This window comes from Indicator indicator, chromosome 11 (assembly GCF_027791375.1).
Source record: "Indicator indicator isolate 239-I01 chromosome 11, UM_Iind_1.1, whole genome shotgun sequence".
Lineage (NCBI taxonomy): Eukaryota > Metazoa > Chordata > Aves > Piciformes > Indicatoridae > Indicator > Indicator indicator.
This window is the reverse complement of record NC_072020.1, coordinates 12,693,725-12,719,794: the sequence shown is the minus strand read 5'-3', so window position 1 is coordinate 12,719,794 and position 26,070 is coordinate 12,693,725. Positions and strand designations below refer to the sequence as shown.

Sequence of the window (26,070 nt, the reverse complement as noted above, 5' to 3'; positions counted from 1 at the left end):
ACTGCAGACTGAAAGCTAAACTGCAGAGTATGGTGAAATATTCTGTTGCACTCAAAATGGTGTTATGGGCAGAAAAGTTTACACTTTATTGATCCTGCTGTTTAGTTGGACTTCACTCATGCTAGGTTAGAGCTCCCCAGGTCAGCATATGCAACTTTAAGGTGTTTAAGGAAGATGATAATATTGAAAAACAGAGAAATCAGAACTCTGTTCCACACCAGAGGAATGATCTCCTTCACCTACACATCAGCATACAGCCGGGGATACAGAGGAAGGCAGAGAGTCAGAAAAGGGTTTACAAAGATGATCAGGGGACTAAGAACATCTCTCATATGAGTAAAAACTGAAAGAATTGGGTCTTTTTAGTCTGGGAAAGACAAGACTGAGGGCGGATCTAATAAATGCTTATAAATATTTAAAGAGTGGGTATTAGGAGGAGGGGGCCAGTCTTGTCAGTGGTGTCCACTGTCAGGACAAGAGGTAATGGACACAAACTTGAATATAAAAAGTTGCATCCAAATGTGGGGAGGAACTTCTTTAATTTAAGGGTGACAGAGCACTGAAACAGGCTGCCCAGAATGGTGGTGGAGTCTCCATCTCTAGAGACACTTAAAACCCATCAGGCTGTGTTCCTGTGTGACCTTCTCTAGGTGATATTGTGTTGGCAGGGGCTTTGGACTTGATGATCTCCAGAGGCCCCTTCCAAGCCCCACCATTCTGTGCTTCTCTCCTGTAATCACTGCCAGTCAGTTAAACTGCTATTTCTAGAGTCAGAGTTGGACTGTGCCCCAGAATGAACCACTGATGTACCCTTGTTAACACAGAAAGCTGACATTAAAAGCTCCTAATTAAGGTAAGTCAGTAAATCATGAGAGGTGTACAGGATAAGGACTAAAAGACTTTAGCTTCCTCCAGGGAAAACAGGTGGCAGGCATAAGCTATGCCTGCAGAAAAATCAGATCAGCACAAGCAAAGCTATGAAACACAAAAGGTGCCTGCATCTGGGCTCTGGGTTTTGTTAAGCCCAATGCTTTGTGACAAGCAGTACCTCCCCACAGACAGAAGTCTGACTGATCAGACCCTGCACACGCAGTTACATAGATGGCTGCACACTCAACTACAGAATATTCTGCTCTAACAGTTGCTAAAAATTATAGAATCCTAGAATGGTTTGGGTTGGAAGGGACCTTAGAGACCATCTAGTTCCAAGCCTCCTGCCATGGGCAGGGACACCTTTCACTAGACCCATTTGCTCAAGGTTCAACCTGATCTTGGACACTTCCAAGGAAGGGGCACCCACAACTTCCCTGGGCAACTCGTTCCAATATCTCACCACCCTCACCGTAAAGAATTTCTTCTTAAATATTCATCGACTAAGCATGCATCTTCTGTCTACCTAGAGGACCACAACAGTCAGAAATCCTCCTGCCAAAGGCAGACCACTTTGACTTCTACTTAAGCCCAGCAGGTTTATATGCTGATATCTGTACACTCCCTGCACAAGAGAAAAATGAGAAGGTTGCTGTGACATACATTTGCCATACAGCAGCAGCATTCCTTCTCCAGCCTGCCCTGGCAGAAGCCTTATTTTGCCTTCTTAGAGTCACACATACAATGTAATGAAATGTTTGATGTAACAAAAACAGCAGCAAAGATTTAAAATAAAATCAAAGCTTTAAGAGGAGAGCTATGCAAACAGAGAACACCATAGAATTGCTTCAGTTGGAAAAGACCTTTAAGATCATCCCATCCATCCATGCCCTAACTCTGCCGAGTCTGGTGCTAAATCATGTCCCTCAGTACCAAATCTCTGCCTATTCTAAACGCTTCCAGGGACGGGGATTCAACCACCTACCTGGGCAGCCTGTTTCAGTCCTGGAAAACCCTTGCAGTCAAGAAGTTTCTTCTAATATCCAACCTAAATTTCCCCTATAGGGCATAGATACTCAGTTTTATGGAGATTAAGAAAACCTCCTGCCTAATTATGAGACTGCTCCATTTTGAAACTAAACTTTTTTCAAGAGAAGACCACAGGACAAAAGGAAGCCATTCTGCCTCACAGAGAAGGGGAGGTATTTTTTTTTCTGGCTTTTGTTTCAGAAGAACATTCATGTCTTCCTTTTTAATCTAACATCTGTTTCAATAATTTACCTCTTACTCAAAGAAACACACAATAAAGACAATACAGTTGCAATTTAGATTTTATATTTTGTAAAATAACGGTTGTAATTTTTAGATCCATATTGCTTTTAAACACCACCATGAAAAATGATACCAATTATATATATAAAAAAACCCAAACACTTACCTGATGAGATGTCTATTCGGTTCTTCTTCACTTGGGTGACATTAATATGGACACCAACTTTGCCCTCATTTATGTCAATCTCAACATTCCCCAGGTCATCTGCAAAGTTGCTGAAGACAAGAAGTCCATTGGGGTTCCACGTTCGGAAAAGGAAACTGACGGAGAACAGATCCTGGCTTGGACGACCAGGAACTTCAAGGTAACTGGTGGCATTGAAAAAGACAGGCACCGTATGTGGCTCCACACAAGAAAAACTTAGATTTCCCTAAGTAAAACACACAAACAAAGGGCAAAAAATGTAAGCAAAATTGTAAGATTCCACTAAATTCATAGCTACTGCTAGAAAAGTGTTCTGCTTCGTTCAATCTAGAGACTACTGTGATCAATTCACCTCGCACATCAAAATGTGCTATTGATTTTTACATTACTGTTATAATGACAAGGTTCCTGTTCTGTCTAGCAGTGGTTTCATTGTATTTTTCACTTTAAATACACACAACAAAAAGCAGTCTTTGCTTTAAAAGGTTATAGTCTAAGATAAAGCCAAGATGAAAACATTAATATTCCCTGTTCCAAGATGAAAAAAATGAATCATGGAAAAACTTGGGCTTCTTTGTCCATCACCAAAGGAACCTATAACAGAGCAGTAGTTTGTCCTCCTGTAAAAATGAAATGCAGCTTTCAAAATACTCTTCTATCAATATGTCCATTGATTTAATACCTGTTTGTGAAAGAAGGATGTACAATGTTTCATGAAGAGCTAGCCACTTCATTATGTTTTCTACTGGATAATACTAGAAAAGTTAATACTTCATTTCATGAAGCAAAAAAGGATTTGCGAGTAGCTAATCATACAATTGTTTAGGCTGGAAGGGACCTTAACGATCATCTAGTCCCAAACCCTCTGTCATGGGGACACCTCCTACTAGACCAGGTTGCTCAAGGCCCCATCATGAAGGTTTTATCAATGCTTTGAACACTTCCAGGATGGAGCCTCCATAACTTCTCTGGAAAACGTGTTCCAGTGCCCCATCACCTTCATGGGGAAAAGTTTCTTCCTGACAGCTAATCTAAACCGAGGTTCTTTCAGTTTGAAACTGTAAGTAATGCCTAATAGTTGGAGTCAACAATTTTCTCTGTAAAAGAAACTGCAGTTTTCACACTGTAGAATTTTACTCTAGAAGATTGGGAAAACATCCAGTCAGCCTTGTGGATTTCCAAGGCTTTAAAATATATCTGTAAACAAGACTAGAATTAAGGACATGAACTGTTCAATCTGGATCTCATGTCATTTTTCATGAAATACCACAACAATAAGATTTATTACTCCCCCCCTACCCCCCCTTGGAAATTATAAAGAATTTTCAGCAATCTCTGTCCAGAAATGACTTTTTAATGCATCAATACAAATTTCCTCTGCTAAAAATTTCCTCCAACACTGAAAAGTGGATCCTGATATATGTTTGGTTTTTCTAGTGCCCTGTGGCAGATGGATATTCTGTGGCAATTTCAGGTCAGTTTGAGGAGGATGAATTTTATCTGATACTGCATGGAAATTATTTCCATGGTCAAGACAGCAGTTCCTTTGATATTTATTTGTAATTCTTTTTTTAAAATAGTGATTGACCAACATTTTCAGAGATAGCTAAATGGTTAGAGATGAGGTTAACATAAGCACTGCTCAGAATCCCAATAGGACATAGTCATCATCTTCATCACATATTTTTAAACCACATATTACTGACTTGTTGTTATAAGCTTTTAATTCACACCTTGTTTAATTCATAGTGCATAAATGCATCTGGCAGTTAATCTTGAGGGAAGTCAGTGCATTTGGGAAGCAAGATAGGAATTTTGTCTGAAACAAGGTGTGAGAAAAGTCTTGGGTAAGGTTTTTAAAAGTAATTATTCTCAACTGAAGATGGGCTGGATTACATCAACAAGGAAGCAAAACTTAGCACTTATTTACCAGTGTTCAAAGCTACCATTTTAAAATTAATAACATATCAGGAAACACTTCACCTGTGTCATAGCAAGATACTATCTATGTGGCAGATTCAGTTCCTTGTACAGTAATTCCATGTTAAAGATAAACGAAGAAAAATAATGAAGAGCTTCTAGAGCACTTAGATTTTCAGATTACTCTGCCCAATTACCTCTTTTTGCTAGTGTCAGAAGTACCGTCACATAATCTACTTGTAGAGGCCAGTCGAACTAAAAGCAGCTACTTTATCACTCTCTCTCCTCAGTTAAAAATAAGTCATGTGTCCAAAAATCACAGAATCATGGAATCATTTTGCTTAGAAAATACCATTAAGATCATTGAGTCCAGCCATTACCTAACTCTGCCAATTCTAGAGCTATACCATGGCCCCAAGTACTGTATCTCAACCTCTTTCAAACACCTCCAGGGATGGGGATTCAAACAGCTCCCTGGGAAGCCTGTTCCAGTCTCTGAGAACCCTTTCAGCTGAGAAGTTTGTTCTAATGCCCAAACTAAACCTCCCCTGGTGCAATTTGGGGTCATTTCTTCTCCTCCTTTCTCCTGATACTAGGGAGAAGAGACAAAACTGCACCTTGCTACAAGCTCCATTCAGGTAATTGTAGAGAGGGAGATCTCCTCTAACCTGAAACTCCCTTAATCTGGAACTACATAAGAGATTTATTTACTCTGATCTCCTACAAGATTTCTTCTTGTCTTTCTGATAACATCTCAGAGTTAAAAACTATGTTATATTCCTACAGCCATGTTTTATAGGTATCAAAACATATCCAAAAGATTTAGGAAAATAATTGGCTAAAACAACTATGGGGAGCTTTTAAATTACACTGTGAATGAGATTACTCAGAAAGCAGAGTCAAGGCAAAAGACCTTTTTTTGCTGCTAAATTGTTTGGCCATTCTGGTTTTTCTTAGTCTAGATATTCCTATCATATCACAGAATGGTTTGGATTGGAAGGGACCTTAAATATCAACTAGTTCCCATGGACAGAGACATCTACAGATTTTAAATTTCAGCCAACAAAGCATTAAATCAAAATAATTAATTTGAATAGTTTTAGTCTGAAAATTTGCAAGCATGCTAAAGAACACTTTGAGTTAAACCACACATTTCATGTGCAGTAAAAACGCTGAAGAATGGCTGAACTACCCTTTGTAATCCTCTTTAATATTATCAGTGTAATACTCACCCTATGGATTATCAGTAACTTCTCTTGCATAGTTAAGGTCCTCTTGGCAGACACAGAGGAAAACAGCACTTTGTAAGAGCAGACATCTCACGGTTCGGTCTTACGTGTCAACTAATTGGTGCCCAGAAAGCATTTTGTTAGACATTTCTAAGAGTTTCTCTTGCTGCCTTGTTACTGTGAGAAGCCACCAATTTCCTCAGAACAAGACAACTTTCACATCCCATTGACACTCCACTGTCCTGATTCTTTGGATACTCACATGTAGAACACCTAATACTGGTAACGGCACTGAAGGGATTCAATTCCTTTTTCACATCAGTGAATGCAATAACCATAAACAGCCTAACTACATAAAAGGCTTCTTGAGGAACTAACATACAAATCTGATCTCTCTGCTAGTTAGTGCTTTCCCTCCTGAGCTATTCAGATTACTCTGAACTGGATTATCTAGTCATTCTAGGTCTGTAATTCACAAAACATCTCCTCATTTAAATGAAGCCCATCTGATATAGACTGCCCAGTAGGTCTAGGTCAAGAGGTGAAGCCAATCTGCAGCTTGTTCTATAATACCATCCCTGTTTTTCATAAAGAATGAGATCCTGTACTGTTGGATTTAGTGTGACTTGCTGAATGGTTCTCTGGGCAGTGACATCTGGAAGTCAAACATACACTATGTCTTTCTACTGAAACTGTTGGTCTCATCAGGGATTTTTCCCTATTACAATGGAAGGGAAATGGTGAAAACACCTTTATTTGGGTAGCTGGAGCTTTGAATCGTGGTCTTTAATCTGTGCTGCAAATTAGCTTCATGTTTACCTCTAATAAATCAGTTTTGCCTATCCACATTCAGATATTATCCCTTGTGGAAATACTGCTGGGTCTTAAATCCTTTCCCAATTAACAGATCTGAATACATAGCTCCCAAAAGGGTGGTAATGAGTGTATTAAGTCTACAATACCTGTTAGATCAGGATGGATTATACAGTGCAGCAAGGTACTGTATGCTAATGTTTATCATGTTTTCTCACTATTTTTCTCAAAATAGCTCATTATTTACCCTTGAGATTACGACAGAGTTCACTTAATACAAGTAATTTAAAATGAAACACTCATCTAAAGTTTATATATGAATGCACTCAACAATACACAGCATAGGAGCTGCAGGATTGCATGGAGTATAGACCTAGAGGATGTAAGGATGAAGGGCAGCAAACACGACTCTCAGCATTCTTCAGCTAAAGGCTTTAAAACTGGGGACACTGTTTAGTGGAAACTAAATTCCGTTAGTGCTCATGCCCTTAATATTACTCTGGGTCAGGAAATTTGTTAAAATAATTAAATTCTAAACTCAAATTTCTCTAGACCGCTTCTTTTTAGCTGCATGCTGTAGGCTCTCTTAGTGGTACAATGTTCAAAATCTTTCCACTATGGAAAGTGAAGGAAGGAAGACCTACAAAGTTTGTTTATGTTATCAGGAAACACAGGAAAAAAAGGACTGGAAAACTGTTTGCAAGCATGTTTCCATTCCTATCTTAGCAACTACTGTGCTAGTCAGTTGCTGCCAACTCTTGCTTGAAGCTTGGTTCAGGAAAAGCAGACACTTAATGTTCTTTATCTCAACTGTCCTTTTCTCCTCAACTCTCCCTTCTGGGCATCTTTATCATTTGTTTTATTGATCTTCTAAGCAAAAAAAAAAAAAAAAAAGGCTTCTCTAATAAGAACAACAATAACTGCACAAGACCATCTGACCCATTCTCCCCAAACAGCTGTTGTCATCTTACGTCTCAAAGGACTGGCAAACTTTTTCCCCCCTTTATTCTTGCCCTCTAAATCTAAAAGAAATACATTATTAAAGTCAATGTTGGACTGTTAAAATACTTTTGTCTTTACATCCTCACTCTGCAATAAATGGAACAGATGCTTGGTGTTGTGTAGTTTTTTTTTTTTTTTTTTTTTTTTTTGACTCATAATACCTATGTATATGAGATCTATTTTTGGGGTTTTATTTTACCTTTTCTTTTGTTCAAAGACAACTCAAGATTAGCATCTTATTGGTTTTGGTGTTTTGGGCCTTCCTCGTTCTTCCTAACTTCTTAACTTTTCACTGTGTGACTTCAGAAATTCAGCTATCTGCATCTGAGAATATTTTTTTTCTTCTGCTTCACACATCTTTAATGCCTGTCTTTACTCCATGTTCCCCACCACTGACACTTCTCACCACCACGATGATTAATTTACTTGTATTCCACTTCATTCATTTTAACTCCCTTGCCTCTGCAGATTATACACCACTTAGGACAGGGTATGTCTATTGTTATGGGCCTACACAGGATCTCCTGCAACGAAGCTTTGATCCCTGTTGGATTGCTTCAGTGCCACCAACATAAAAGAGAAAAAATGCCTAGGACAAGGGGAAACTGCTTCAGGTTGCACCAGGGCAGATTTAGGCTGGTTATTAGCAGAAATTTCTTGACTGAAAGGGTTCTCAAAGACTGGAACAGGCTTCCCAGGGAGGTGGTTGAATTCTCATCCCTGAAGGGTGTTTCAAAGATGCAGAGATATGATGCTGAGAGACATAGTTTAGCCCCAGACTTGTAGAATTAGAAAATGGTTGGAGTGGATGATCTTAAAGCTCTTTTCCCACTGAAATGATTCTATGATTGTATAATTAACAACAGTATTCTCAATCAAGCCTATTTTTGATGACAAATCAGACATAAACTATGACCAAAAAAAACTTTTGTAACAAACAAATACACGTTGATTTAGAGAAAAGTAGTTTTTGAAGAGCTGAATTAATTTGAATGATTCTACTGCAAACAAAGGTCAGTTTTGGTTTTATAGCCATTCTCATGACAGGTAATCAAGAAACCCATCATATCAAACTTTCATGTCATAGCCTCTTGATGTAGCACTAACACTGGCAAAGCTTCTGCCATTCCAATTACTTTCATATTACAGGTAACAGAATTTTAATAACAAAGAAACAAATAAAAAAGCTGAGATGTACTTTTACAGAGACTTTACAGGCCTGCCAGATATGCCACACTTCTGAAAGGACAGAGTTTGCACTCCAGACATCTCTTATATACCACTGCTGCACAGAAAGGTTTGAAGAACACATCCTACCATCTTGCAGTGAACTTGACCATGCAAAAATGGAAAGATTGCCCCTATACAAAGATTCTTTCCTAAATCAGGCATCAATCTTTGATTGATGGGTATGCTATATGCTCAAAATATACTGCAGGCAAGAAATCACAGGCAATTTGGGAAAAGAAAAAGTCAGAGATTCAGGAGTTCATGCAACTGGTTCAAAAAAAAATTTCTGAAAGTGGAGTCTTGCTCCACAGTTCATATTTCATTCTCTTTGTCTTTTCCAATCCTGGAAAAAAAAAATAATGTGTAGAAAAGCTTATAAATCTCAGGCTGTATTACTGAGTTTGTATAGGCAGATGGGCCACGTTCAAAGTTATCCTTCATACTGCATGACCGTATCACCACACTGTGGATTTTCAGTATTACTATCCAAGGAGCAACCAAATGGTAATAATCCTTGCACTTCATAGAATCACAGAAGCACCTGCTTGGAAAAGACCTTAAGATCATAGACTCCAACCATAACCTAACATCTCCTTGTACACAACTGTTATAGATCATGTCTCTAAGCTCCTCATCCAAACATCTTTTAGATACCTCCAGGGATCATGACTCCAGGGCAGCCTGTTTCAGTGCCCAACGATTTTTTTTTTTTTCCTAACATCCAATCTAAACCTCCTCTGATGTGACTGGAGACCAATTTCCTTTCATCCTAGCACTCGTCACCCTCCATCTCACTACAACCTCCCTTCAGGTAGTTGTACAGAGCAATAAGATCGCCCCTCAGCATCCTTTTTCTCCAGGTTCAAAAAACCCAGCTCCCTCAACCACTCCTCACAGGACTTGTGCTCAAGACCCCTCACACCACTGCACATGTAAAACATTATTATTTATTACAGAAAGAGAAGAGGAATAGTGGAACTATACACATTGTTAGCAGGACTCTGTGAAGGCTCTAAAATTCTACAGAAGAAAGCCTTGAGCAACTTATTCAGACATCTCAAACTCATGGCAACAATACACTTACTTTTAACACACTGCCTCTGCATGCCAGCAAGCAATTTTAGGAACATTTAGAGCCTTAACAACACAGTAATTAAAGTACATTTTTTCTTAATCACCTTGCCCGTAAAGTCTGAACATGAAAGCAACTATGAATGCTTAAGCAAGAGAAAAAAATAGAATGAAATGTTAATAAGTTCTGTAATATCAATAAGCTAAATAATGATTTTCAAGTCTAATACCTTGAGGCTTTTCAGAGCTACCAGAAAGGTCTGCAGAAGCACTTCATTCCAATGACTTCTGCACTCCTGCAATGCAACTAGCTCTGCAGGGATGGCAGATATCAGAATTTAAAGCCATAAGAACCCTGCAATTAATTTCATAATAAATCTTGCCTGTGCTTGTTTTGGACTACTATAATTTGGGAGGAAAGGAAAGTAGTATTTACTGGTTTGGCTGATTTTCTTTTTAGAAGTAGTTATCTGATACTGAAGATTAATTTGGGAAAGATCAATCAGGACTCTAGAATTAACGTTCTCAGACATAGTTATAAAAAAGGTACAAATCTCCATACAATAAGATCTCTGGATATGGGGTAAAAACCTGGTTTGTGTTCTGTATCATTCCAGGATATCACAAGGGTATCAGCTACACACACACACACACTTTACAAACCCTCTACTCTCCTTTAGAAGGAGAAGCTTACATGACCATTAAATGATGCTCTTACCACATTAGAAGGTTCCAATTTCTTCCTCTTGGCAAGGTCAGTGATATTATTGCCATTGTAGTTGATGCTCTCCATACAGCCTTTGAAATTCTTTCTACTGTTAGAACTTGGTTTTCCAGAAAAAGGCATGCCTCCAAAGGTTATCTGTCATTGAAACAGGAAAGGGTAGGTAGTTACTAGAAAGCAAAGACTTCTAAACAGATTTACTGTAGATGGATTTGCTTTCTGTCACCACTCTAACATATCGAATAAGGGAGCTAGCAACACTGCTTACAGAGAAAAGCAGCATCAAATTCATACTGCAAAAGCAGATTAATAAAGTTCTAATGAATTTATGATTGCAAATATTTACAGTAGTAAATCCCAAGTATCATTACAATTGTCCAAAGAGTATGCAGACACTCATCACAGTTGTTCACACACAGACTGCTCTTCTGATCATTACTGAATCATAGAATCATTCAGGTTGGAAAAGACCTCTAAGATCATCAAGTCCAACCATCAACCCAACACCACCATGACCACTAGACCATGTCCCAAATTGCCACATCTACTCAGTTTTTTAACACCCCCAAGGAACACCACCACCTCCCTGGGCAGCCTGTTCCTGTGCCTGACCACTCTGTCGGTAAAGAAATTCTTCCTAATATCCAAAGTCAACTTCCCCTGGTGCAGCTTGAGGCTGTTACCTCTTGCCCTGTGGTTAGCTACTTCGGAGAAGTGGACAACATCGACTACATTCTCAACCTCCTTCAAGGGAGCTGTAGAGCACAGTAAAGTCTTTCCTCAGCCTCCTCTTCTTCAGGCTAAAGAATCCTAGCTCCCTCAGCCTCTCCTCACAAGACATGCTCTCCAATTTCCTCATCATCTTTGCTGCCCTTCTTTGTACCTGCTCCAGCACCTCAATGCCTTTCTTATACTGTGGTGTCCAAAACTGGACACAGTACTAGAGGTGTGACCTCACCAGTGCTCACTACAGGGGAAGAATCACTTCCTTACTCCTGCTGGCCACACTATTTCTAATACAGGCTAGCATGCTGAATATATATTTCAAACAAAAACTTGGCACAAATGTCTATCCCGGTATTTTTTTCTAAACAAGAATAGACATACAGAATCACACAGTTACAAATGCTCTCTCCCCTGTCAGAGAGAAGTGTCTTCCACTGCTGAAAACATGCTTTTATCAGATAGTTACAGTCAATGAGGAGGTACCACATGACTTAGCAGGCCAATGAGCTCCATAGTGAAGATGAAGACAACCACCGCAAAGACTCAGCCATTAAAGTCGAACAGGAATTTTCTCTTAATGCTGAATTTCATTAGTCTAAACCACTGGATAATCTAGGATCTCTAGTGCTAAAAAAACCCAAGAAAACCAAACATTTCTCAAACTGAAAATGTTCATCTCTTACAAAGTCTCTCCCTGTCACTCCACTGAGACTATCCAGGTCTCTACAGCATCAAGGTCTTTTCTGAAATGCATGCAAGTGAATAAATGCTTCTAAAAGCATAAATCCTTTCATTAATATTTTGCAGACCAAATGGGCAGAGTAAGGGACTCAGGAGATTAGTCCCTTGCAATCTGTGTTCAGGAAATGGTGATGGTGGCATAAATAGTAATGACACCTGGCTTCCCTGCCCCATGAACACTCACAGATACATCTACTTGTCTGCTGCTGAGCTTTGGCAGAGCCAAGTTTAAGTTTCATTCATTGTTAATTCCATTTGTAATTCCTGAGAGCAGAAAAATGCAGCTCTAGGGATACAATGTCCATTTTAAAAGTAAGAGATCACTTTCGATCCCAAAGAGAAAGTTTTGACTTAACATACAAAAAGAACAAAAGCTCTACAGCTGAAACACAAAATCTTTATAAATAGCACACAGTATGTATATGAAAGTGTTTTGTGAAACACATCTTCATATTTTATCCATTGACATGACCTTAAAGAAGATACAGGACTATACATGAATGGAACAACGTGACTGTAATATTTTAATGGCTGGCAAATATTTCCTCTGTGTGTATAGTCATGTGTTTGGATTTAAAAAAAAAACAAAAAAAAAAAAAACAAAAAAAAAACCAAAAACAAAAAGGAAAGAAAGGCATTTTGAAGCAAAGGAGAAAAACTGCAAAAGTCATGTACCATGACAGTCAGCTGAGGGACTCGATTTTTCTTTTCATCTTGAAAATGCAATATGAATTATTGTTTGTTCCTCTTTCATGGTTACTTAACTTTTCTGAAAAAGATTAACCTACAAACTATTTTTCTATTTTTCATCCCGGGCTGCATCAAAAGAAGTGGGGCCAGCAGATCATGAGAGGTGATTCTGACACTCTGTTCTGGTGAGCCCTCACCTGGAGTACTGGGTCCAGCTCTGGAGTCCTCAACACAAAACATGGACCTGACGGTGAGGATCCAGAGGAGGACCAAGAAGATGATCAGAGTGCTGGAGCACCTATGGAGCTGAGAGAGCTGGGGCTGTTCAGCCTGGAGAAGAAAAGGATCTGGGGAGAACCTAGAGCAGCCTTCCAGTACCTGAACGGGACCTATGACAAAGCTGAGAAGGGACGTTTTATAAAGGCATGCAGTACTAGGAGAAGAAGCCATGGCTTTAAGGAAGAGAAGGATAGGTTCAGATTCTACATTAGGAAGAAGTTCACTATCATGAGGGCAGTGGAACACTGGAACAGGTTGCCCAGGAAGGTGGTGGAGGCCCCATTCCTGGAGACATTGAAAGACAGACTTGATGTGGTTCTGAGTAATCTGACCTAGCTGGGGATGTCCCTGTTCACTGCAGAGGTGTTGGACCTTTAAAGGTCCCTTACAAGCCAGTGCATTCTATGATGCTATTATTTTTTTTTTCAGGTTCATCTACTGTGATTAATTTATCACAAGTGCAACACATTCAAGTTTAAGTCTGTGCTAACTAACTCCAAAATCAGTGAGGTAATTGAGATGAAAGGAAGGAAAAGAGGTTAAGGCTCTTGCATCTGTATGAGACAGAGAAATGTGTTTCCACACACACTGTAGTAATCAGGGATCCCCTGTACATGAAGACTGAAACACACCTTTGAAAAGTGCCAGTGAGTCTCTAATGCCACAGAAGAGTTGAAGGTGTATCTCCTGGATTCTTCTTTTACTATGGGTAAAATTCCTGTATGCAATGTTTCTTATCTAAACATGCCACATGTTTTTATATGTGTGCGTGCATGTGTGAGCTGCCCTCTCTTTTCAGTAGTTCACCCACTTGAGAATCTTCTATAAAATCTAGTCATGTGAGTTTTCAGTAATTCAATTCAGATCTACAGTACACATTATCACTTCTACCAAAGAAGGCATTCCTAAAGATTTGTTGGAATAGAAGGAAGCACATGATTCAGTAACTCTGACAATCATAAGTAATCTTTCCAAATGTTCATATCATAGCCCTGATTACAAGACTGTTTGGAAAAATATCAATACACAACTTAATTCGCACTTTGCAACATGACAGGATTTGGATTCTGTCTCACAAGGATGGAATTACATGTATTTGGCTCAGCCAACCACATAAATTCTCATTAGAAACAGTAAAGGGTGCAAGAATATTATTACACAAAGTTTGTAACACCCAACGTGCTGAAGTTCAAATAACTATTTAGAGGGACTGAACAAGTTCATAATAGCAGAAGCCAGAATGTAATCAAACAAATCCACACTTAATTGCTACCAGCAATTGTATGCATTAACCTGACAGAAACAAAAGTTTTCTTAGAGCTTTCCTCTTTATTGCTTCTATATAAATAAAAGGAAGTTACTGATGGCATATTTGTGAAAATACAAGTACCTACCCACCTATGACAAGACAGAACAAGATCCATATTAGTAAGAAGGTTCTAATCTGCTTGCTTTGCTAAAAATAAATACTAATTGCCATGACAGAAGGAAACTTCCTGATTCAAGTGCAAAATTATCACCTGAATGGAGGAACAGATTGTATTACTTTTTTTTTTAAATCTGCTTCCCAATACAACAGCTGCTTTTCAAGATGTTAAAAGTGCTTAACTTGCTGAATAGCATAGATCTCCTGTTTTAAAACAAAAGGCTCAGGTGACTCTTGTACCAGATGGAATCTGCTAAAATAAACTTTAAACTTAATTTGCACTTAAGAGACAATACTATTGGAAAAGAAATTGAATGAAATGTAAGGGAATAATAATGAAAACAAATGCACAAAAAAAAAGTAACAAAACATCTCAGGGGACTACAAGAAAGCTGGGAAGGGATTTTTTTTTACAAGGGTTTGTAGTGATAGGAAGTTGAGGATGTCCCCTCCCTGGAAGTGTTCAAGGCCAGGCTGGATGAGGCCTTAAGCAATCTGGAAGGTGTCCCTGCCCATGGTGGTAGGGCTGGAACTAGATGATCTTAAAGGTCCCTTTCAATTGAAACCATTATATGATCTTACATTAGTTTTCATCTCTCTTCTTACTTGGCTTATCTTTATAAAGCAAATTCAAATAAAAATGAAGAAATTTCACTCTCTACCTCATAATCCAGGTCCAGGTAATCAAATTCTCCATTGGTTCTGAAATGCTGCATGTGTCTGTCCAGGGTGAGATTGATGTTTCTCCCGTGGCGCTCTATGATGATGGCGTGCCAGTGGTGATCGTCCAAGAGGCTGCCTGTCATCACAGAAGTGTGACCATATATAGAGCCAAGCTGGTTACTGCCTAAGATGAGAATAAAAACTGTAAGAATTTCTACCTCATACCAGTTAGGCAAACATTTTCCTCTTTCTCTGTCAATATTTCACCTGAATCATACCAGAGAGTCAGTAAGTTAGAAGACAGTCTCCCAAGAATCTATGATCTGCCCAGTGGACACTTGCTGCCATTAATACAAAAAGCTAGACCAAAGATACCAATTATCTCACCAGTGAGCTGCATAAATAGTTATTCAATATTGTAGTTACTTTGAGGTGAACCAGAGAAGCAACACCAACTTTTAATTGTAAAGTTGTTTTCAACCAGAGTTTTTCAGTTTTCATCCCTACACTACAGGAATCGAAAGCTGTCACCTTGGGGAGAGGACCTGAGCTTCCCTGAAACTGTACTGATCTACAACTCTGGAGGAAGACATAGTGCCTGGTAACAGACTTGGGTAACAAAAAGCCTTTTCAGTCTGAGTTCTACACTTTGCTGGCTCTGCCAGTATATCTAAACCAGCAAGTGTAGAGGAAAAGGCACAATGCTGATGGAGCCAACAGCAGCAAAAAATTTCTTCTGCTAACACTTGGTCTTTCCTCCTGCAACCTTTCTATCCTGCAAGGGTACAGTTTTGCTGTTCTCTGCTGTGTTTTTCAAGTGGTTTTCTTTGGTTTTTTTTCAGGACAGTTATGCTAGTCAGAAACCACATCTGATTGCAATCTGACTGACATAGCAAAGCCAGCAATGGTTAATAGCATGGATCTCAACTGAAGCAGCAAATGACTAATTCAGCAATAAGCTTAAAAAATTGCTGCACTGCCCAATAACTCAGTGCAATCTTCCACATCATGAATATGTGAGGACCTAAAACATTTCTGGAGCTGAGGAATTCTTACCACCCAGCACACCAGCAACTCAGACATTAAGGTTTGTGCATGTTGATAACATATTCTGTCCATAAGCCTCAAGTCAAGTTCAGTGCAAAGTCAAGTTCAGTGCAGAGCAAAACCCAAATCCATGTGGCTCCATCTCTTCATCCACCCCTCTGCCTAGATGTTTGCATTTAAGTCACTGGATTTCATCAGGCAAAATGAGTATCCTTTTGCAATGACTGATGCATAGACAGCACTCTCTGACAGAGGAGAAATAACACCACAAATCATTTATGTTACTAGGCCTATTCCCATTTATCAGCCTAGTGATTTAAGAATACTCCTACCAAGCACATAGTGTGGAAGTTACAGATTATAAAGACAAACTGAAAAGAATATGGAGAAACTGGAAAGGAACAGGCTAACATTGCAATTAAAATGGTTACGAATAGATAACTGCTATAGGAAGCCATGCTTTACTGCTGCTCACATTGATCTTTAGAGCAAGAGAAAATGCTAGTGGAAATAATTACTACTCAATGTAAAATAACAAACAGAATAATCAACTCTTCACGTGTTGTCCTAGTTTTGAGCCACGAGCTGCCCAGGGCAAAAGGACAGAAAAGATATTTTACCCCCCTTCAATGAGTAAAATACTAAATGCTTCACACTGGATCGGAAGATTAAATGTAAATTCTGTTTACAAATATGTACAAAAGACATTCAGGTAAAAGGAATACATCTGGGGCCACCAGGCCAAAGCCTTCCAAAACCCTCCGCCCCACTCAGCCTCAGTAGGCGCAAGAGCAGGCCAGACTACCCAGCCTGCTGCAGGCTTCACCAGACCTCGCTGTGTGGCTGGAAATTCCCTGCCTGCCAAGGGCAGCAGAAAGCACAAAGATCAGGCACGTGTGCTTCCCGAGACAGAGAGCAGAGCACAGAGATTTGGCTGTAAATAGAGATATACCAGGAAACGGAATAGAATAACAGATTACAACGTCCTGGGACGAACTGCCCGTCCCCCTGGGACTCCCTAGCCTCTGAAGGACTTTTCTTTGTGGTTATACCAATTAACTCTTAATTTCCCTTAACCTACAACACATGTCTATAAGAGAATTAAGGGGAGTTGCATGAAATCTTTTTCTAAATCTCTTTCATTGGACAGGGAAAAAAAAAATACCTGAAATGAGATAAATCCATGTGTGAGTTTCATAATAAAGGCACTTCATTATTTTAGCTTGCCTGATAATCCAATGTGTCTTTTATTTTTCCATTTCTCAGATTGTAGGAAGGCTGCTGACCCTCAACTCCATGTGACCAGTAGCTGCCCAGATGGACAGTTTGTTTTCCCTCTGCAAGGTTCCTAAAAGGTGATCTTTATTCCTTAGCACCTACAACTGTGTCTTCTCTCACACAAAGCCACAACTGAGGCCAAAGAGAATTCTAACACAAGTCTTTTTTTTTTTTTGCAGCAAGTTTCTAACTAAAATCTATTGAAGTGCTAATTCTTCTGTATCTTGCACAGTGTAAAAAAAGAAGGAATGAACGGAAGAGAGAAAAAAACAGAAAAAACATTTTCTTGACATCATCTGATTGAATTACGTGGCTTACCATCTTACTGAAGGAAAAAAAACACTCATAGATTTATGGAATGGTTTGGGTTGGAAGGACCTTGAAGATCATCTAGTTCCAACCCCCTTGCCATGGGCTGGGACACCTGCCACTGAACCAGGTTGCTCAAGGCTTCATCCAACCCGGGCTTGAACACCTCCAGGGAGGGGGCATCCTCAACACCAGGAATCCGCAGTGTCTCACCACCCTCACTGTAAAGGATTTCTTCCTACTATACAATCCAAATCTACCCTCTTCCAGCTTCAATCTATTCCCTCTTGTCCTATCACTAGAAGCCCTTGTAAAAACCACCTCCCGGCATTATTGCAGGCCCCCTTCAGGTACTGGCATGCAATATTTGATCTAGATTTTTAGTGACAGAGATAAAATGCACACAAAAATAAACTACAAAACATTACCTAAATTTAAATTTAGAACAAGTTTGGCTTTCTTCAGTTCCAAGGTGATATAGTCTCCTTGCTGTCCTTCTCCGTGGAAGATTACACCTTCGCTTTCAGAGGTCTTAAATTTCAGAGAGATGACATCTTTCAGTGTTTTCATTTTCTTGTTCCTGAATCTGTAGGGTAACACTACGTGGCCATCAAAATTGATAACATCAGCCCCTAAAGAAAAAAAAAAAGCAAATAACGCTGTTGATGAATGATCATTTATTTTTGTGGCCACTGTAAAAACAGACATGACATATGTATATTACACCTGAAGAGAATAAAAAAAAAATGTGCAAGCGTGATATGCATTCAAAATGCATTTTCTCTCATTATTCACATAATTTAAAAGCAAGAATCAGGCAGTACATAAATTTAATCCACAAGATATAAAAGAAGCAGATTCAATAAACCGATAAATGCAACAACTGTACTCAGTATCATCTAATTTAACTCATATATTGATGTTATCATGTACACTTTCCTAAAATCATAGAAAGGTTTGGGTTGAAAGGTACCTTGGAGATCATCTAGTTCCAACCTCCACTGCCTTGGGCATGGACACCTTCCATGAGACCAGCTTGCTCAAGGTCTCATCCAACCTGGCCTTGGAACACCTCCAGGAAGGGGCATCCATAACCTTCCTGGGCAACCTGTTCCAATGTCTCACCACCCTCACCATACAAAAATTTCGTCCTAATATCCAGTTTAAATCTACCCTCTTCTAGCTTAAAGCCATTGCCTCTCATCCTATCACTACAAGCACTTGTAAAGACAGACTTCTCAATAATACTTAATAACCCTTTAAAATCCAGTAGGGGTATCTGTGAAGATACAGCAAAACAAGAGCCCACAGAAACTGTTTAGTAATTCAGAAAGATTCCTCAAAATTTATGCAAACCATGAGCATGATTCTTGTCTAGTTCAGTTTTACATGGAAGAGTGCCAGAGTCCATCAGAGCCCTGAGAAGCAGGCTGTCCAAAGAGGTTGTGGAATGTCCTTCTCTGGAGACATACAAAAAACACCCAGACATGATCCTGGGCAACCTGCCCTGGGTGACCCTGGTTTGGCACAGGGCAGTTAGATTAGATTATCTCCAAGGTCCTTTCCAACCTCTCCGTTCTGTCATTTTTCTAGAGGGTAGATTTACAGTAAAAATAGCCAGAGAACTTGATTCCATTCAACAGACTTCTGCTGGGTATTGAGCCTTTTATTCAAAATACTCTTCAAGAACATCCTCACTCCTTATTTCCATACCACATGCACACTGCTCATCTCACACTCTGAATGAGATGAAGGAAGGCATTTTATCGTATATTTTTCAACAACATTTGATTTTTGCCTCCTGTGGGTTGCTCTTTGCTGACTGCTTGCAATTTTTTTTTAGCATTCCTAACTTGTTTTTGCTCTTATGGTGGAAAATAATTTTTTCTGTGCTCTCAAAAGCACAGAAACCAACCCATTCCTATTGTATAATTAACACAGAAGCATCTTTTAAAGCTCCATTAAATTGCTTTGTACACCATGCCTAAAAATAACTGCATCTATTTCACCTTGAATTTATATGGCCTAGATTAGCTCACTAGGCTAAAGCCTGATGCCTTTGTTCTTAAAACTTAAGTCAAACACACCTCTAAATATGCTTATTTTCAACTGATTTCTGAAATCACATATTACACCTAGATTCAGAGAAGAGCCTAAACAAACATCCGTTTGGAGAATCTATAAACCACCTAAACTGTCTGACTCTATTTTTACTACTGTTGAGTCCTCAACCACTACCAAAGAACTGCTTAAGTAGAGCAGCTGTATAGGTTGCTTTTCATATTCTGTAATTTCCAGAATTACTTTCACAGCGACAGAAGAGCCACTCGAGTGTCAAAGAACGGCGTTCAATTAAGCCTCTTTGTATTTAGCATTTATTTTCTAGAGAAAAACATGTAAACCCACAAGCAGTATTTCATAAAGGGTTTCTATTTAATTGTTCAGTCAAGAAATTCACACCCATCTTGTATTCATTAAGTAAAACACACCCACTTAAGACTGATGTTTGCAGTCATGTTGACTGATTTTGTATTAATACATCCTCACACACATCCACTGAGTGAAGCAAGTGTTCAGATATAAAGACCAGCAGATCATGCTTCCATCATTCTGGAATTTTTACACACATCTCTTCCGGGTCAGTCTTTTACTGACACACTGACTCTCTGAATGCTGATGAAGTACAAGGTATCTGTTTTAGGCTGCTAGAACCAGAGGTTGACAGGACTCAGTTTAGAGAAGTGGGCTCAGGAAAATCTCATGAGGTTGAATAAGGTAAAGTGCAAGGTCACAGAATCACAGAAACATTCAAGTTAGAAAAGACCCTTGGGATCCCAAGTCCAACCGATAACCCTACTCTAAAAAGTTCACCCCTAAACCATATCCCCAAGCACCACATCCAAATGACCTTTAAACACATTCAGGGCACCTCCCTGGTACAGCCCATTCCAATGCCTGCCCACTCTTACTGGAAGCAACAGTTCTAGATTCTTCCTGCCATTAGAAAGAAGAGAGACAAGTAGACAGAGATGTTATTCTCTGAACACTCATGCAGCTTCTGTTCATCTCTGTCTGTGATTAGTCAACAAACTAAGACACCTGGACCCAAAGGTGTCAGATTTGTTGTTAGCAATTGAACACTACCATGAAACAGATCACAACCATATAACTTCAACCCACCCCCAAATCTTCCTAAACATGCAAAGCCTTTTGATGAAATGATAACCTTTGACCACCTTAATGTTTATGCCAACTAAACAATGAAGGCTTCTAAAAGCATTGATTCCAACCATTACCTAACTCGACCAAGTCTGGTGCTAAACTATGTCTTTCAGCACCACATCTCTGCCTCTTTTCAACACCTCCCTGGATGGGGATTCAACCACCTCCCTGGGCAGCCTATTCCAGTTTTTGAGAACCCTTTCAGGTAAGACATTTCTTCTCGTATCCAACCAAACTTCCCCTCACACAACTTGAGGCCATTTCCTTTCATCCTATCAGTTGTTACTAGGGAGAAAAGACCAATAAATACCCACCTCAATCCAAGCTCTTTTCAAGGAGTTGTAGAAAGCAAGACAGTCTCATCTCCTCTTCTCCAGTTCCCTCAGCTGTTCCTCACAAGACCTGTTTCTCCAGACTCATCACCAGCTTCATTGCCCTTCTCTGGACACATTCCAGCACCTCAATATCTTTCTGATATATGATTCCTTACACAATATTAGAGATTCTCTTCCACTAATGTTGGTTCAATTGACTCTTTGATGGTTATGAAGTATGTCATCTTTCCCCTAAGGCCAGCTGGTACCACTTTGCAAAAGTTACCTTAACAGTCAGGTCTGTGACCCAGATCTGCCCAGAATTGTCATGTTTTGAAAATAATTCAATAAAAAAAACCCCCAAAAACATCAGTGATCCTTGAATAAGCAACTTTTTATGCATAGCTGTGCTGGCAGCCGACACATGGGTCTGCATGGTAATTCAATCACCTAAAGATTACACAGCAATTACATTGAAGAGTCATCGTATGTAGACTGTGGTAATGACTTGTGTTCCTTCTATGATGATACTCAGTGATAATTACCATGATGTAGAATGGAACTTAGACAGTAACGTATATAATTCCTGTAATTGCAGTATAAATATATTATTTTTCCAAGTCTTAGCCACACAGCTACCAGGATTAGTAGGAAAGAGACCTAAGCCATCATACAGAGTAGGTTCACCTGAATTCAGTGAGGTCTGACCGTTCTCAGCTACTGTTCCAATGGAGAAAAATATTTTTTAAAGATTAAATGCACCCAAACAAGTCAGAAAAAGGGAAGAGGGAAAAAGAAGATAAAATCCAGAAAGATGGCGGGAAAGCAAAACTGAATTTATTTTTTTTTAATTACATTGAAATATGGTACAGCTCTGATTACTTTCAATTTGACTTCTCTCCCATTGGATTTCCTAGGATATGGATGGACTGGATGACACTTTTGACACTTTAAAAATAGAATACCTTTTTCAGAAGGCTAGAAACTCATGTTAGCTCTTATCCCAGTACATGCACAGGATGCTACTCTAAAATCATTTTGTTAATTAAGGCACTACTACATTCAATTTCCTTCTAAAGAATAATAAAATCAGAAAATAGCAACAGAAAATTGGGTGAAAAATGTGACCCTATTCCAATATCTCAGAGGAAAATATGCTACCAGTTACAGGTCTTCCTACCAGTGCTTTTGTCCTGTACTTTTGGCAATGAGCAGAATTAGGCAACATTTGATCAGGGAATCAAAGCTGTATAAAGATATTTTATTTCTGGAGAAAAGGAGGCTGAGGGAAGATCTGAACAACTCTACAACTACCTGAAAGGAGGAGGGAAACAAGGTGGGTGTTGGTCTCTTCTCCCTAGGAACAAGTGATAAGACATGAGGAAATGGCTTCAAGTTGCATCAGGGGAAGTTTAGATTGAATAGTAGAAGATACTTCTTCCCTGAAAGGGTTCTCAACGACTGGAACTGTATCCCCAGGAAGGTGGCTGAATCCCCATCCCTGGAAGTACTGAGGAACATGGTTTAGCACCAGACTTGGTAGAGTTAAATAAGGGTTGGACTCCATAATCCTAGAGGTCTTTCCAACTGAAATGATTCTGTGATTCTATTTGGTGCTCCAAAATTATTTATTTATTAATTATGAAGAAACAACTTCAAACCAGACCCAAGCTTCGTAACTTTTATATTTTCTCCCTTTCCGGTGACATAAATATAACTATCCTGGATGTCACTACCTGAAGGATGATGAAAGGCTTATTCACAAGGACTCAATACCAATACTTCCACACAGCTGTTTAGCCACCTCGATCAAGGTACTGCCTTGTAGCAATAGGATGAAGGGCAGTGGTTTGAAACTGAAGCAGAGTAGATATAGGTTGGGTATTAGGAGAAGGCTCTTTATAAAGAGAGTGATGAAATACTGGAATAGGTTGCCTAGGGATATGGTTGAGGCCCTGTCCCTGCGGACATTCAAGATCAGACTAAATGTGGCCCTGAGCAGTTTGATCAAGTTGGAGGTGTCCCTGCTCACTGCAGGGGAGTTGGCCAAGATGACCTTTGAGGGTCCCTTCCACCACAATGCAATCTGTGAATGACTAAAAAATCCCTGCAATTAGACACTGACCAGAACAAAGAGGAACAGCCAAGTACTTTCCTGTTGTCAGCTATCTATGAATACAACCCCAAATGATGTCAATGGTTGAAAAGGAAAAACAAATTGCTGTGAGATTTATAATTTTTTCTTGCTTTCCTTCACATTAGACAGAATGTGTATGTGGCAATGCAGTAACAAAGCAGCAAAGAATGGCTTGTCAAGGTGCATTTTTAACTTTGTTCTTGAGGGGGGAAAAAAAAGGCACAAACATTATGGACATATTTTACATATCTGCCAGAAATCCTGAAACTACATCTGTGAGGAAGTATTCCCTAAGGTGGTGAGAATGCTTTGCCAACTTCTGAGAGCGATATACGCTGAAAATAAACCAACCACACTAGTCACTTATCAAGCTTTCTCTGAATTTCAGAGCACAGGCACCTTTTTATCATCATCATCATCACTGCATGACCACAGATTTTAGAACCGCAGAATGGCTTCAGTTGGACATGGCCTTTCAGATCATCAAGTCCAACCATTATTTAACTCTACCAAGTCTGGTGATAAACTATGTCCCTCAGCACCACATCTCTGTGGGTTTGAAACACCTCCAGGGATGGGGATTCAAGCACCTCCCTGGGGAGTGTGTTCCAGTCTTCAAGAACCCTTTCAGTCAAGAAATTTCTTCTAATATCCACCCTAAAGTTCCCCTGGCACAACTTGAGGCCATTTCATTCTATCACTTGTTCCTAGGAAAAAGACACCAACACTCACCTTGCTCCAACCTCCTTTCAGGGAGTTGCAGAGAGCAATGAGATCTCTCCTCAGCCTCCTTTTCTCCAGACTAAACAACCCCAGGCCACTCAGCCTCTCCATGCAAGACCTGTTCTCTAGACTCCCTCTATCTTTTCCTAGATCTTGTGCAAATTCCTGCAAATGTGTGGCTCTTTGTTTGGTATAACTCAATTTCTAATAAGAAAAATAAACACAATAAATGAAATTAATCATCAATAAAATAAAAATAAAGGAAAACAATATAAAGAAATGCGATTTAATGACCATGGCTAAAAGTCCTTTCCCATTTTCTTTCCAGAAGGAAAATTAAGTTCTTTCTCTAATTTGTACAGTTATTAAACCACAGTGCTACACCTGTTGCTTAGGACAATCATTATATGGTGAGCATATACAACAGTGCAGTGCTCTGCAGTTACATCTAACATGTGGTTCATAGCATGCAAGATAGAAGCAGGTTCTCAGAGAAACCCTGGAGGTCTGGCAAGGCTTTAGTTACAGCATACAGAGAAGAAAACATCAAAACATTTTAAGGAAATCAGACTAAGCCTCTAAATATGCCACAAAATTATTGTCCTACGGGAGGGTATAACTAGGGTGATTTTTCCAACACTTCACTCTATGGTTGATGATTATTTTTACTGTGCCAGATCTTACGTAAAGCACAATTTCCAAGTAAATTTTCTTTCATAAATTCTTCAGCTTTCAAAAAGACAGCTTCATGTAAAAATCAAAGTGGAACATTTTTAAATATGTGATGCTTATGCTGTAAATGGGATAAATGAGTCCATGAACATGTTCATCATACACTTTGTAATTCAGCTTGGAGCTTATGCATCCTAACCACAGTTTACATACTAGACCATACTGAACTCTCTGCTCCTGTTGTGGACTACTAAGAGTAACAGAGAACTGAGTTAAGACTGGAATTCCAGGTAATCTTCAGCTCAGATGAAAATTCTTCCTTCCACAATCTCCTCTTGTTTTGGACTCCAGAAAGTCATTTAACATGCAGGGCTTGAATCACAGAAAGGTTTAGGTTGGAAGGGACCCTAGAGATGATCTACTCCTACCTCTCTGCCATAGGCAGGGATGCCTCTTAATTAGACTCAGCTGTTCAAGGCCTCATCTAATGTGGCCTTAAACACCCCTAGAGAGGAGGCATCCCTAACCTCCATGAGATGCTGTCTATCCAAAGAACTCACAGGGAAGACAGGAGATTGATTGAGCACCACAATAATTACAGCTTCCAGGGCAGTGTGTTTCTCTGATTAATTCAATTTACTGAATTCCTTAACAAAATGAGGGGTTTTATTTTTTTCCAACCATAAAATCTCTGTATATTGTAGTAATATTTTATAAACAAGGATTTTGACATAAATATTTTGTCCTGAGGATATAATAGAATCATAGAATTGTTTTGGTTGGAAAAGACCTCTAAGATTATCAAGTCCAAACATCAAAATGGATCTTTCTGCTGATACACACTGCTCCTTAATTTTACTCAATTAGATTAGGAAAAAACATAAAATGAAGGCTATTCTATTGACCCAATGAATTCTGAGGCTGAAGGCCTGAGGTTTTTAACTATCGTGGAACTAAAAGCTGCAAATTAAACTGTGGAATCGTCATCATCTCAAAGTTATACTGGCATGACCATCATTTGCACTCATCACTCAAAGTGAGAAGTGGTAGTTCATATAACCATTCCCTTTTACCAAAACCTCCACTGTTTCTGGCTGTAAGGATCATGCTTCAGCTAATAATTTTCCAGGGCAGAGAACAACAGAATTTACCAAACTGTCAAATAAGAAGCTCTTTAATACATGAGGTTTATTTTTTCTGTTAAGTTTTCATATGTATAGCATTGGAAGGCTCATTTAGGATTTTAAAAGTTATAATTCAGCCATGTTGCAACTATGCACTAGAAGTAACAAAATGCTCTCTATGATTTATTGTTCTCTAGCTACAATACTCCCAAATAAATTTGGTAAAAAATATGTGGAGCTGAAATATTCTGAAGAAACTCAGATTTTATTTTATCGAGCTGATTTACAAATCAGAACCATTTCTCACAACTGTAAAGAGATTTAATTCCATCCTTCATCGTGAAATCTGCCATGTGATGTTGGATCTCAATGGGAACATTAAA

General features: G+C 39.2%; 1 protein-coding gene across 1 annotated transcript in view; it reads right to left on the bottom strand.

The window, feature by feature from the left end:
* Positions 1-26,070, bottom strand: part of CNTNAP2 (contactin associated protein 2) — a 664,834-nt gene that overhangs the window by 473,198 nt on the left and 165,566 nt on the right. Inside the window, exons 5-8 of the mRNA XM_054385136.1 lie at positions 17,924-18,127; positions 14,861-15,045; positions 10,331-10,474; positions 2,309-2,573 (exon numbers count right to left, since the gene is read on the bottom strand). Coding sequence (XP_054241111.1) covers positions 2,309-2,573; positions 10,331-10,474; positions 14,861-15,045; positions 17,924-18,127 — 798 coding nt within the window. The remainder of the gene's footprint in view (positions 1-2,308; positions 2,574-10,330; positions 10,475-14,860; positions 15,046-17,923; positions 18,128-26,070) is intronic.